The following is a 13,888-nucleotide window of genomic DNA, read 5'->3' as shown; positions in this document are numbered from 1 at the left end:
GAAGAGTGATTGGTCCGGGATTGATTGGCTCAAGGACTGCATAGATGGGACTATGGGATTGGTGGAGCAGGCACGGATGACGTCAGAGCCTTGAGTATAAAAGTACGCTCACCCCGACATTTTCTCTTTTATTCTCTTGACTTCCTCCTATGGTATCCATGGAAATCTCCACGCATGGCTTGCAGACTTCCTCTCTGGTCGTAGTCAACGTGTGGCCCTGAATGGTTTTCTCTCATATCCCTTCCTGTTCAGGCTGAAGTTCCCCAAGGCAGTGTTCTGGGCCCTGTGCTTTTTCTCGTCTTCATCAATGATCCCTCCTACTCTCTGGAAAATCCTCTCTATCTCTTTGCTGATGACTCCACTCTCTGCCGCTCCATTCCTCATCCCTCAGATCGGCAGTCTGTAGCCTCCTCACTCCCTGCAGCCCGAGAGAAAATCACACACTGGTCAAACAAGTGGAACATGTCTTTCAATCCCGACAAATCTCACACTCTCACTGTCTCTCCGAAAAGACCGACTGGACAACCATCCCATCTACTTTCTGAACAATCCTCTCCAAGAAGTTCTGTCACTCAAGCTTTTGGGTCTCAAAATCTGCCATGATCTTTCCTGGGAAAACCACATTTCCAAGCTGCCCTCCAAAGCCAACTTGGCATCCTCTGTCATGTGAAGTCCTTCCTTGGCACACCTGAGCTCCTCACCACATACAAGGTTTTCATCCGCAGCTTAATGGAATACTGTTCTCCCCTATGGACCTGCCTCACACCCAGCTCGGCTTCACGCTGTTGAAACCAAAGCTTTCAGAATCATTGGAATCTCCTGCGATGAAGCTAACTTCGAGGGCCTTTCACTCACTCGCAGCAGGCAGGTTGGTGGTCTTTCTGCCTTCTACCGACTCCTCTCCGGCCTTGCTCCCCCAGCTTTCTGTGCTTTGTCCCCCAAATATTCCTGCAGGTCGCACAAGATCTGCCAGCAACCCTCCTATGGTTAAACTGCCAAAATCTAGGCACTCTGCTCACCTTCACTCTTTCATTCCCCTTTTTTCCTGCCTCTGGAACAAACTCCCTCACTCTCTTCAATCCCACTCCACCCTCCAGGTCTTTAAAACAGCTGTTCACCACCATCTCATGTCTTCCCCCATCCAAAACCTTGATCTTTTCTACCCCTGCTAATTCACCCCAGATACACTTTTTCAAAATTCCAACTTCTTTCCTGGAAGTCCTTGCAGTGTCCATATGTTTTATACCTCTCCCACATCCCCCCAAGCCCTCTCCCTCCCACAGTTCTCTCGAAGTCCCTGCTCTCAAATGTTTTGTTTGTGTCCTTCCCCCTCTCTCCCCATCTTGTCTACTGCTCCCCTTATTTTGTGTTTTATGTGTCGGTTTGACTTTTTGTGTGATTAATGTTAGCTCGTTCACGAGCCTCGATCTTGTATACAAAAAAAAAAAAAAAAAGGAAGATGGAAGAGATGTATGGAAATGCTGTTGAATGCAGAGAATGAATGGGACGGCAACATAGAGAGTAACCCAGTTTTAGGACCGGCAGAGAACATGACTGAGAAGGAAGCTGAGGAAGCGATAAAAGCAATGAAGAGTAGAAAAGCGGGAGGGCCGACGGGAGTAGTGGGAGATATGTTAAAGGCAGCGGGAAGTTCGGGTGTGAAGAGAATGACAGAGATCTGTAATCTGGTGGTGAAACAAGGCCGCATTCAAGTGGATTGGGAACCGAGTACCCTCGTCCCTCGATACAAGGGGAAAGGTGACCCTCTGGACTGTGGCTTGTATCGAGCAATAAAGTTATTAGAGCGTGGAATGAAGGTATTGGAAAGGGTGTTGGAGAAGAGAAGAAGGAAGAAAGTGAAGATCAAAGAAATGCAGTTGGATTTATGCCAGGAAGAGGAACGACAGACACAATTTTTATTGTAAGGCAGTTGCAGGAGAAGTACATGGAGAAAAGGAAGAAGTTGTTTCTTGGGTTTGTTGATCTGGAGAAAGCATTTGATAGGGTTGCACACAAAGTAGTGACATGGGCATTGAGAAAGTTAGGAGTGGAGGAATGGTCGATCAGAGTAGTGATGGCAATGTACGAGAGAGTGCGCACAGCTGTAAGGACGAATGAAGGGAACAATGGTGAGTTTGAGGTGAAGGTGGGAGTGCATCAGGGGTTGGTACTAAGTCAACTACTATTTGTAGTTGTGATGGAGGTGCTGGTTCGGAACGTAAAGGACGGTTTACCGTGGGAGTTGTTGTATGCAGATGATCTGGTGTTAATTGCAGAGAGTATGGATGGACTGAAGGAGAAGATGAACAAGTGGAAGGAATGTATGGAGGCAAAAGGTCTGAAGGTGAATATCGGAAAGACTTTGGGGATTGCAAGTGGTAAAGTATGTGGTGAGGTGTGTCGGACTGGGAAGTGGCTGTGTGCAGGAACGGTGTCGGAGTGAACTCCATTCAATGTACAATGTGCACTGAGTGGGTTCATCGAAAATGTAGTGGTCTGCGAGGGTCATTAACCAGTGTGGCAGCTACATTCAAGTGTAAGGTGTGCATCGAGGGAGCTGCAGATGGAGGAAATGTTGAGTTGGATCTTGGAGATGGTGTGAAGCTGGAAGGTGTGAAAACGTTTTGCTACCGAGGAGACATGCTGAATGGATAAGGTGGATCAGACTCGGCGATGGTTGCTGGAGTGAGATGTGCATGGAAGAAGTTTTGGGAACTGAGTGGCATGCTGACGAGGAGGGGAGTGTCGTTGAAGCTGAAGGGGAAGGTGTATGCTGCATGTGTGAGAAGTGTTATGATTTATGGGAGCGAGACATGGGTAATGAATGTAGAGCAGCAACGAAGGCTGGAAAGGGTGGACATGTGAATGGTTCGGTGGATGTGCGCAGTGTCGCTGAGAGAGAGGAAGACAAATGATGAATTGCGAAAGATGATGGGAATAGAGCCTGTGATGTATGCTGTGAAGAGAAACAGGTTGACATGGTTTGGTCATGTGTTGAGGAAGGATGAAAGTGACGGGGTGAGAAGAGTGATGGAAATGAATGTAGAAGGAAGTCGAGGACAGGGAAGACCGAGGAAGACTTGGCTAATGGTGGTGGAAGAACAAATGCGGGTAAGGGGGTTAACAAGGGGAGATGTAGAAAATATGGGAAAATGGAGAAGATTGTCATGGGGCCCGCAAGGCTATCCACCACTCTAGCAAGGAAAATGGCCTTAAAATGCCTGTTGTTGTTGTTGTTGTTGTCGACTCTGTTTTAGCCTCATCATAGGCGATTCAATAATGTTGAGAGCTTTATATTCTACAGAATGCAGGAGAGGCAGATGTAATGCTGGGGTACCCAGCCTATTGCAGAGAGCATTACTCCATTGGACTACAGACATAGGCCTTATAGACTGAATCGCTCTTATTTTCCAAGGAAATACTTCGACCAAAAGAGGATGCCCATTCTGCAGCTGCTTTTGGAGGAAAGCTTTGCTTTGTGGGTGGTCCAGGAAATATCATGGCTGATGGTGAGGCTTGGAAGTTCGAGGCTGAACCTTTTCCAGTGGATGACTAATAAATAGATAGGTGGGGTAGTTTAATGATCTTTCCAGAGTGATATGGTGAGACTGAGATTTTTCCTGGTTTGAAGGACCTGTTCCATTTATCAGACCCCACAGTGAGAGAGGGTGACTGGGACGTGCGGGCGGGGAGGTGGTTAGCGGGACGTGCGGCGGTGGAGGGGGTTAGCGGGATGTTTTCTAGCTTAGGCCTGGAGAGTTCGCTCAAACACACTATCATGAATCAAGGAGGTATGGATAAAACACAAAAATTGCAGGGAACGTAATTAACAATGCTGGGATGATACAATGACAGGAATCTTAGCATTGATGAGCTTTTACGGAATAGGCATAAGACAAATGTCCACCACGATCAGATACAGAACTTGCTATGTAGTAATATCAGGGTTGATAGTAGTTTGTTGTTGAAGTGACATTTAAATTTATTGATGTGAAGGTCAGTTTAAATATTTTGCCTTTTGTGTATTCTGGAGCCAAATTTCCAAATATGAATAAAAGTCGGAAACATTGAATTTTGTTGGTTGTAAAATCACAAAAAAAACTAATTCAGAACGAGCCTATTAAATCTATGAGCCAAAGTCAACCACGCACATCTTTACCATTAATCCGCAAGAATGAACATTGTGTCCTTATTTTCTCACCATTCAGAGAGATTTCATCTTTTGGGCCTAGCTTATTTTAGTTTTAGTCCTCGAATCATAAAGACCTTCCTGTGCTGGAGGAGAAAGGAGCACCAGACTCTAAGACGTAACCGAGATCGAGTTGTACAAGTCACACATCTTAGTATGTAAATAAATATTCAAACTGAATTAACGCTTGTGTTGAGACAGAATGTTTTCGCCCTATTATTATTTGTTTGATCAAAATTAATTTGCGATCTGGCTGGAGATTTTCAGGCTGAATTATCCAAATTGCTGATGGATTTTTTTGGTTTGATCCACCTTACGTGCGGAGCATTTTTTTTTTTTTCACCGAAATCTTCAGAAAGGCAAGCATTTCTACTTTAACCAAAGTACAAATAAAGTACAAAAATTAAAAGATTTGTTTGGGGTTAATTTATTCTTTTTACCGAACATTGCGTTTTTGTGCTTCACTTGCTGAAATCTTGCAATGAACGAGATTGGACAGGCACTGCCCTGGTGAGAAGGGCCCATGCAGTTGCAATTCGAAAATTTATCTCTCGTCATGGTGCTGACATTGCAATGCATGTATACTTAGTGGAATACGCAAATGTCATCTCAGCATGGCCAGTAGCATTTTGGATTGCAGTGGTAGCATTTTATTGTTGTACTCTATCATATCACTTTCATCAAAGGAACACGAAAGACGAATCTTTCTTGCCACCTTGCTTCCGGAGCTGAATTTGCTTCATGCTTCGTGAAGCTCCTAGCTACTACGACTACTACCACCACAACTAATACTACTACTACTACTACTAAACATTTTAATGGTGCAAGGCTTATGGAATAGCTGTCACACAAATCCATGCGCACGTGCAGGCAGCGACAACAGGCATGCAGGACTTGACTGCAGACAAACACAGCCAGTGACATAACACCAGGTGAAGCCGGTGACCTTGGAGCAAGTCACGTAACATTCCGGGGTACTTTAAATGCTACAATCGATCCCACTTTCTTTGTGTCAGCTTGGGCATGTTTTTGTCCCAAGTAAATTAACTTCCTGCAATGTGCTTCCCATCATCCTATGATCTACACAGCTTTAAGAGGAATATCAATTCCTACTTCCTACATCTTTGAAGTTTCATCCTCTACTGCCAGACTTTTGCAGCTGAACTGTTTACTTTTTATTATTCTTTGTTTTGTATTTCAAGGTGGTTGCTTACCTTGGTGAGACTTGGCATTGTCACCACCTCTTTTGTGAATGCGTTTTTGGTACTTCTGTGGTTGTCTTGAATGTTTTCTTCTTCTTCTTTTCATCTTTTTTATTTTATTTCATTCTTTTTGTTTTGCTTTAACTTTATCGAACATTCCTGTAGCCACTTACTTCAAGTGGCTTTTTGCCCTGTTAGGGGCGATTTCCATAAAAGCGTCTCGCAAACCAGCTGCCAAAGTCGGTGCTTGTGGCAACGTAATGAAACTATTTTTATGTGCTTGTGGCAGTGCAGGTGCAATGCCAAGCGAGGTCGCCTGTCCTTCCAACGACCGTGCATCTCTACTGGAGTCCATTCGTCAAGCCGGTGGCATCGGAGGAGGCAAGCTGAGAAACCCCTCTAACCGAAAGCTTGAGAAGAAGAAGCAGAAAGAACAACTTTCAGGTGAAGAGGAAATGTCCTCGTGTTTCCTTTTTCTCTCTCTCCCAACCTTTCCCATTCCACTATTCTCTTTCTTTCCAATGCTCTCGCTTGCTGGTTCTCTCAGAATCCCTCCTCTTCTCCACAAACGTTCTCGTATCGATTTTACACGAATGCCACGTGACCATAGTCACCAGCGGTGAAAGGAAAAGGTCACCGGTTGCAGAGCTGTGCAGCTATCGATCAGAGCAGACTTGTTGGTCATCCGGTCAGCTTAGGCTCGAGGGTAAGAAAGTGAATTTACATGGAGAGGGGGATCGAATTTTCTTGCTTATGGGTTATTAGGTGCAAGCTCTTTTATCACAGGTGTATGCAGCACCTTGTCATCATGTGCTTGCCAAATCTGTTGAGCTGCATTTGTAAGGTGCTGTGGAGAAAAGGTTAAAACCACAAACAAGTATTTGGGTTTTGTTTGTTTTTGTTATTAATATGGAGCTGAACATGTCTGAAAACTCTTTTTCAGATTAAGAGAAAAGTGAAGCTGTTTCTGTGTGAGACGTCTGCCTCATTCAATATAATGAATAATTAATTATTCATTATGACTGCTTCCATTAATGATTTTTTAACATATTTTTTCCAAGCCGTGTTGCTGGTGAAGATATTTGGTCTGACAAAGGCCTTCCAAACCCACGTGACCATTGCACTCTACACCTTTTAGATACTGGCCTATGTTGTTGCAAGGATGTACCGTTCTCCTGCTATTTATACAGAGGGAGAAGCACGAACAGCAGGATATTGCACCAAGAAGACTCTAATGATGTTCAGCTCATGCTTGCTGGGGTCAGAGCCAGGTGGCCGAGTGCATTGAGACCACTTGGATAGCCGACCTGGTTTTTCTTAGCAGTAATTTATGAGCACTTGTAAGCTGGAATGTTTCTGGCCAGTAAAGTCTTATTTGGATCCACACTGATTCCATCTCCTTCTTTCCCATTCCCCATCTTTGCTACTTCTCTGGTCGAACATCATTCACATTCTTCTGCAACTCACTCTTTCTCCCCATTACTTGTCTGTACTTAGTCATTTGTGCACTTTCTCTTATCGTGAATGCATATTGAACGAGCATCCGATTGCAAATTTTGACTGCAGGCTGCATCATATAGTGCCCCTGCACTTTGGGGTAGCAATTTGGTACCGATGGCCTGCTCTTTTTGAAACGCATCTTGAGATCTTTAGCGTTCATCAGCGACAAGAAACCTGTCTCAACGTGCCTCCGAAGGAGGGATACAAAGAACCAGGATGACAGCTTGGAGTCTAGTTTGGGTCGGACGACTATATCGCTCGTTTGAGAGTGTGCTACCTCTGAGCTATCATGCCGTCCCATTTTGGACCAAACCCATGTCGTACAATCGTCAACGCACCCTTGTTTTGTTTGTTATTAATAACGTTTTTACATGGTTTAGAAACACTTCCTGCCCTCATGATTCTCGCTGCAGGAGGCAGTGGTGGAGGAGACCTGATGGCAGACCTTTTCAGCAAACTCGCGATGAGGCGTAAAGGTCAGCACTTGGCTTTTGGCATCTTCCATGATAGAAGCGTCACCCTATGGGCTTGAATGTGGAGCAATGCAAAGACATTGTAGATTTATCCCCGATATGTAGTTGTAATCATTTTGCTTCAACAAAACCTGCTCATGGCAAATGTTCAGCAATCTTTATTTAAAATTGAAGGACCAACACAAATCCTCTTTTTTTTTTTTTCATATCTTTCCTTGAATATTGTTAGTATGGCAGATAGGTGAAATATTTGGGAGAATTGTGACTTTGATACAAGCACGAGAATGTGGCACACAGTTAGAGTATGCCCTAAGGAAGATATTTGGCTGTAGAGCCATCGCAGATTTGTCCTGTGACAACAATGGCGGCCATTTTTCAAAATGGCCTCCATTGCTTGTTATTTTACATGTATTTGGTACATTACTGTGTATAAACTGTTGTTGTGGTCATACAAGCTTGACATTTGGCACATAATTCAAGACCCCCTAACTATAGGGTTATCATATATTTGTCCTGTGACAATGTTTTTAAAATGGCTGCCATTTATATGGTATAATATGGTATATGGTATATTAATTTGTATAAACTGTTGTTTGAATCATACAAGCATGGTATTTGGTACACAGTTAAATATTCTGACTATTAGAGTCATCACAGATGTGTCCAATAAAAATGGCGCCCAATTTTTAGTATGTCAGATAGATGAAATATTTGGGAGAATTGTGCCTTTGATGATACAAGCACGAGAGTTGGCACACAGTTAGGGTATGCCCTAAGGAAGATATTTGGCTATAGGGCCATCGCAGATTTGTCCTGTGACAACAATGGCGGCCATTTTTCAAAAAAGGACAAATCTGCGATGGCCCTATAGCCAAATATCTTTCTTAGGACATACTCTGACTGTGTGCCAAATGCCATGCTTGCATCATCAAAGGCACAATTCCTGCACCTATCTGCCATACTATGTCTCGATTGACGAGCTCTTCAAAATGCATAAATTTTGGAATTATCAGTGATATTCGATTTGAAATCTATCCCAGCATTCATAAAGTGTAATTCTCGTCCCTTTGCTCTGAAACAAAAAGCTCTAGTGAGATATGAGTTGGGGGAGGGAAATATGAAACAAAGGATCAGGTGTTCTACTGGTTTTGCAAATGTAATAAATAAATGCCACCAAAAATGGGTCTCTGGCTTCTAACCTTCAGGTATTTCTGGGCAGAAGACTGCAGGGAGTGGTGGAAGCACAGGAGGAGGTCGTGCACAGGAGGGGGCTGGAGGTGCACTTGCACGTATGGTTAATTCGCTCCCAGCTCTGCCGGCCAGACCTGGAGGCGAAGCTGAAGATGGCGGAGAGGATGAATGGGGGGAGTGAATGTGTTGTGATTAACAATGGCGGAGGAGTTTTCATGACTTTGATGGGATACAAAACGGGTGAGATTGAGGAGTTGAGGGCGCGGTCAACCCGAACCTGAATCGTAATTAGACAAATGCTATATTCGAGAGATTTTGTTGTACAAGTTCGTCCCGGGTGAGAACTGAGAACTGCTGGCAGGAATTTAAAATGGAAACCGATCGACTATGCTATATAATTGATATGCGTCGTAACTGACAAGGTGTTTATTTTCTTTCGTATCACCCTTTGTATTGTCATACATGCTTACCTGTGAATGCAACACTCACATGTATGATGAGTCTGTTTAAAACATCAAATCATTTTGTGTAAATTGGTGAAAAAAATACAGCACACAAAATAGAACTTTTACTTTGTATTAGTGTCCATTTGTTGTTTGTTTTGTCTGAAATCTCTTGATGAAAATGGAGCATATGATCTCGAAAGATGTGTTGGTGGTACTGGATACAGTAAATGAGGTTTACCACATGCTGCTGGTGACTATTAGGTGTGTGCCAGCTGTCTGGCAGGTGCGAGGATACAAAGAGAAAACAAGTCGATGCTTTCTCGAGTGGAATGCTCTGTTCCTGGTTGATGCAACGCGATGCGACAACAGATGTTTGTTCGTTTGCGTATTGGATTGCATATCGGTTACGGATTCGGTCCACAGGTAGCATCATTAATGGGGGTACCAAATGTGCCGATGCAGTAACTGCTTGAGTTTAGGGTAGGAATTTGTTCAGGATGTTGACAATAACTGTACTCTTGGCATTAGACATTGGGATTTTTTAGCGTTCACCGACAAAAGGGCCTCTAGTTAACTGTCCATCCGAGGGACGGCACACTTTGATGCAATGCACCAATCTGATGGTTTGTAGTCGGGTCAGGAATTGAATCCAAACAAGATGCTCCTTCTGTACCATCTTGACAGGACAGGTGCTGCTTGGGATGCTGAGCTCATGATGGCTTCAGAGACCTCTGGCATTCGTCTCAGCACGACTTGATCTGATCTTCCTTTACAAAGGTGATTATATCACCTTGGGGCATGCCAGTATTGCCTAAACTGGAGGTGCGTGCACTCGCCTGGGTTCGAATCTCAACCCAGTGATGAACTGTCACACGGGTGTCTGAAAGGCAGTCACAGTCCCTCAAAGGGAGGTTAAACTGGGTGTCCCAGCTGCTGGCGTTAATTGGTGAATGCTGAAGAATCCAGGTATCCTTCCCGAAGAGTGGGCTGTTGTTTCCACCACCCTGAACATATTCCAAATCCATGCCTGGACTACAGGTAGCAAGTGGTCTGATCTTCTTTGAGGTTCCTTGACATCAGGTTACACAGCTTGCTATCTCAGAGTGTGGTTGATGTCTGGGCAGCAGCTTCCGCACTACAAACGAATTGACCAGGTAGTTCGCATGTTTCATGGGAACAGCCTCTTCGGATGTGTATGGCAACAGACGCATCACCTTATAAAACTACAACATTGTTTTCCAGATATTCAGCAGAGCCGTTCTGGCCCCGCTTACGTTACGATAATTGTTGATATCGCAGCACAACTTGTAGGTGGATTTCTAGCACCAGGTAATACTGGAACTCCTCCCGTGCATCGTCACCGCTAGAGGGCGGCAGTGGCCTGTGTTTGTGATGTACCATTTGCTCCCTGCTGACTGGGGAAGCAGATCTGTGAAGCCCTGGTAGCAAGTAGAGCAGAGAAAGCAGCAATGATCACGAGAAACGCCAAAATTACTGCTGGGAGAAGAGTTTCCATCCACGCACTGGAAAACAAAATGAACGACAATACAACCGCCACTCTCAAACAAAACTTCAGCGTACATTTAGGATGCTGTCTATTTAATATGTATGCATGTGGTGGGGAATGGAATAGGGAGGTAGGGATCAGGATCCTTGATGAGGGTGGTCGATGGATGACCTTGCTGCTCTTGACCATTTTCATATTACGTACGCAACATTGTCCTCATTTTTTGATCCCAACATCCCTCTATCCCCCGTGAGTCCCAGACATCCTTTACATCGTTAACAGTTTTTCCATTTACATGTAATTTGCGGATTCTCGATTTGAAATGTTCTTCGGTAAACTGCGTGGATTGTCGGTTTGAATGGAAATTCCATGTTTTACAAACATCCGTTGAGTTTTCAACATAAAAATAATTGAAGTTTTTAAAATAAAAATGAGAATGCCGAATAAGTCGTCGTGAAATGTAAAGGGCCGCTGTGACCTTATTTGAGTGTTTATTCGGTGTATAACTATAATATTTAATTAAAACAGACAGATAGTTAATTTACCGATTAAAAGCAAATGCTAACCCCTTTGCGGGGTTTATATGAAGTAACGCCCTTGGAGGAGGAAGACATGCCATCATCAGTGTCAAAATGGGTCTTGGTGAAGGAGGCGAATGGATAAGGTGGGTCATGGTTGGGAGAGGATGGATTGTCTCGGTGTGGTGGGTGTCTGGTGGATGGGTCGCAGGTGTATCTGTGATGTTCGGTGAGTGTGAGGTGTATGGATAGATCATAGATGGATGGGTGTGATATGACAGATGGGTGGGATGGGTTGTTGAGATGGAAAGGTAGGTGGTGTGGATTGCTGATGTGTATAGCTGGGTGGAGTGGATTGTAGAGATGGATGGATGGATGGATAGGTGGGTGGAGTGGATTGTGGGATGGATAGGTGGGTGGAGTGGATTGTTGAGATGGAAACGTGGGTGGGCTGGATTGTTGAGATGGAAAGGTAGGTGGGCTGGATTGTTGAGATGGGATGGGTGGAGTGGGTTGTTGGGATGGGCAGGTGGGGTGGATTGTTGAGATGGGATGGGTGGGTTTTTTGATTAATCAATTAGTTGATTAGTTTCTTAATTATTATCAATTAATTAAGTGCTTATTTATTTTCTTTCTCTTCTGGGCATTATCTCAGGCACCTTTTGAGCAAGGAAGCTGATATTTGGACACGACAGTGACCAAGTGATGTGGCTATAAAGGATATTTTTGATTTATTGATTAATTAACTAATCGATTTGTTATTTATTGAATAATTAATTTTGTTTTTAGATTAATGACTTATTTAATTAATTTTCAAAAAGTTACAGCTTCGGATGAAACACTGGTGGTTGAGGTATGCTATTAACCAATTAATTAATAAATTATTTAATGATTTTTATTTATTTTAATTATGCAATTAATCAATCAATTATTGTACACTGCTCCTGGACTCTGTGTCCTCTCCTGACAAGGTGGAGAAGTTTTTGTCAAACCTCGACTGGTTCTGCAACTGGACCAGACGGCATCAGCCCACGGGTCCTAAAATCCTGCTCTGCCACTCTATCTCACCCTCTCTCTGTTCTTTTCACCCTCTTTTGCTCAACGTCATCTGCCATCTGCTTGGAAATCAGCCAACATCACCGCTTTGCACAAAAAAGGTGCTAAAACAGATCCTTGCAACTTCAGACCAATCAGCCTGCTCCCAATTATAAGCAAAGTCATGGAATCCATCATTGCTTCGGATATCAAATCCTTCCTCTTCTCCAATGGCTTGATCTCCGATCATCAATTTGGATTCAGACCAGGTCATTCTACTCTGGACATGCTGCTTCTGCTGTCTCAACAATGGATGGAGGTCCTCAATGCCATACAGGAAATTAGAGCTGTCTCCCTTGACATATCATGTGCCTTCGATACGGTCTGGCACCCCGCTCTGCTCACCAAACTCTCCTCCTTTGGTATTCATGGAAATCTCCACACATGGCTTGCGGACTTCCTCTCTGGTCGTAGTCAACGTGTGGCCCTGAATGGATTTCTCTCATCTCCCCTTCCTGTTCAGGCTGGAGTTCCCCAAGGCAGTGTTCTGGGCCCTGTGCTTTTTCTGGTCTTTATCAATGATCTCTCCAACTCTCTGGAAAATCGTCTCTATCTCTTTGCTGATGACTCCACTCTCTGCCGCTCCATTACTCTTCCCTCAGATCGGCAGTCTGCAGCCTCCTCACTCTCTGAAGACCTGGACAAAATCACAGACTGGTCAAACAAGTGGGACATGTCTTTCAATCCTGACAAATCTCACACTCTTACTATGTCTCTCCGAAAAGACCGACTGGACAACCCTCCCATCTACTTTCTCAACAATCCTCTCCAAGAAGTTCTGTCGCTCAAGCTTTTGGGTGTCACTATCTGCCATGATCTTTCTTGGGAAAACCACATTTCCAAGCTGGCCTCCAAAGCTAGTCGCCAACTGGGCATCCTCCGTCGTGCGAAGTCTTTCCTTGGCACACCTGAGCTCCTCACCACATACAAGGCTTTCATCTGCAGCTCAATGGAATACTGTTCTCCCCTCTGGACCAGTGCTCCTGCCTCACACCTCACTCGGCTTCACGCTGTTGAAACCAAAGCTTTCAGAATCATCGGAAGCTCCTGCGATGAAGCTATCTCTGAGGGCCTTTCACTCACTCACCGCAGCAGGCACGTGGTCTTTCTGTCTTCGACCGACTCGTCTCCGGCATTGCTCCCCTAGCTCTCTCTGTGCTTTGTCCCCCAAATATTCCTACAGGTCGCACAAAATCTGCCAGCAACCCTCTGATGGTTAAACTGCCGAAATCTAGGCTCTCTGCTCGCCTTCGCTCTTTCATTCCTCTTTTCTCCCACCTCTTGAACAAACTCCCACACTCCCTTCAATCCCACTCCTCCCTCCAGGTCTTTAAAACAGCTGTTTTCACCACCATCTCTTATCTTCCCCCATCCAAAACCTTGATCTTTTCTACCCCCGCTAATTCACCCCAGATCCACTTTGTTTGAAATTCCAACTTCTTTCCTGGAAGTCCTTGCAGTGTCCATATGTTTTATACCTCTCCCACCCCCCTTTCCATGCCTCCCCCCCCCCCCCCCCAAAGCCCTATCCCTCCCACAGATCTCTCGATGTCCCTGCTCTCAAATGTTGTGTGTTTGTGTCCTTTCCCCATCTTGTCTACTGCTCCCCATGTTATATGTTTTGTGTTGGTTTGTCTTTCTGTGTGATTAATGTTAGCTCTTTCACGGGCCTCGATCTTGTATACAAAAAAAAAAAACCCCCCAAAAAAACACTTGTTCCTCCCAATACCGTCTCTTTGTGCTGCATAATACCTGATATGAGGCGCC

The 13,888-nt window shown here is 44.4% G+C and overlaps 1 protein-coding gene across 1 annotated transcript in view; it reads left to right on the top strand.

Moving 5' to 3' along the window:
• Positions 1-9,120, top strand: part of WASHC1 (WASH complex subunit 1) — a 101,534-nt gene extending 92,414 nt beyond the window's left edge. Inside the window, exons 8-10 of the mRNA XM_068113313.2 lie at positions 5,686-5,835; positions 7,305-7,367; positions 8,570-9,120. Of these exons, the coding sequence (XP_067969414.2) occupies positions 5,686-5,835; positions 7,305-7,367; positions 8,570-8,736 (380 nt within the window). The 3' untranslated portion in view covers positions 8,737-9,120. The remainder of the gene's footprint in view (positions 1-5,685; positions 5,836-7,304; positions 7,368-8,569) is intronic.
• The last annotated feature ends 4,768 nt before the right edge of the window (positions 9,121-13,888 follow it).

This window comes from Myxine glutinosa, chromosome 4, assembly GCF_964187855.1.
Source record: "Myxine glutinosa chromosome 4, kmMyxGlut1.1, whole genome shotgun sequence".
Lineage (NCBI taxonomy): Eukaryota > Metazoa > Chordata > Myxini > Myxiniformes > Myxinidae > Myxine > Myxine glutinosa.
This window is presented reverse-complemented; position numbering and strand designations above follow the sequence as displayed.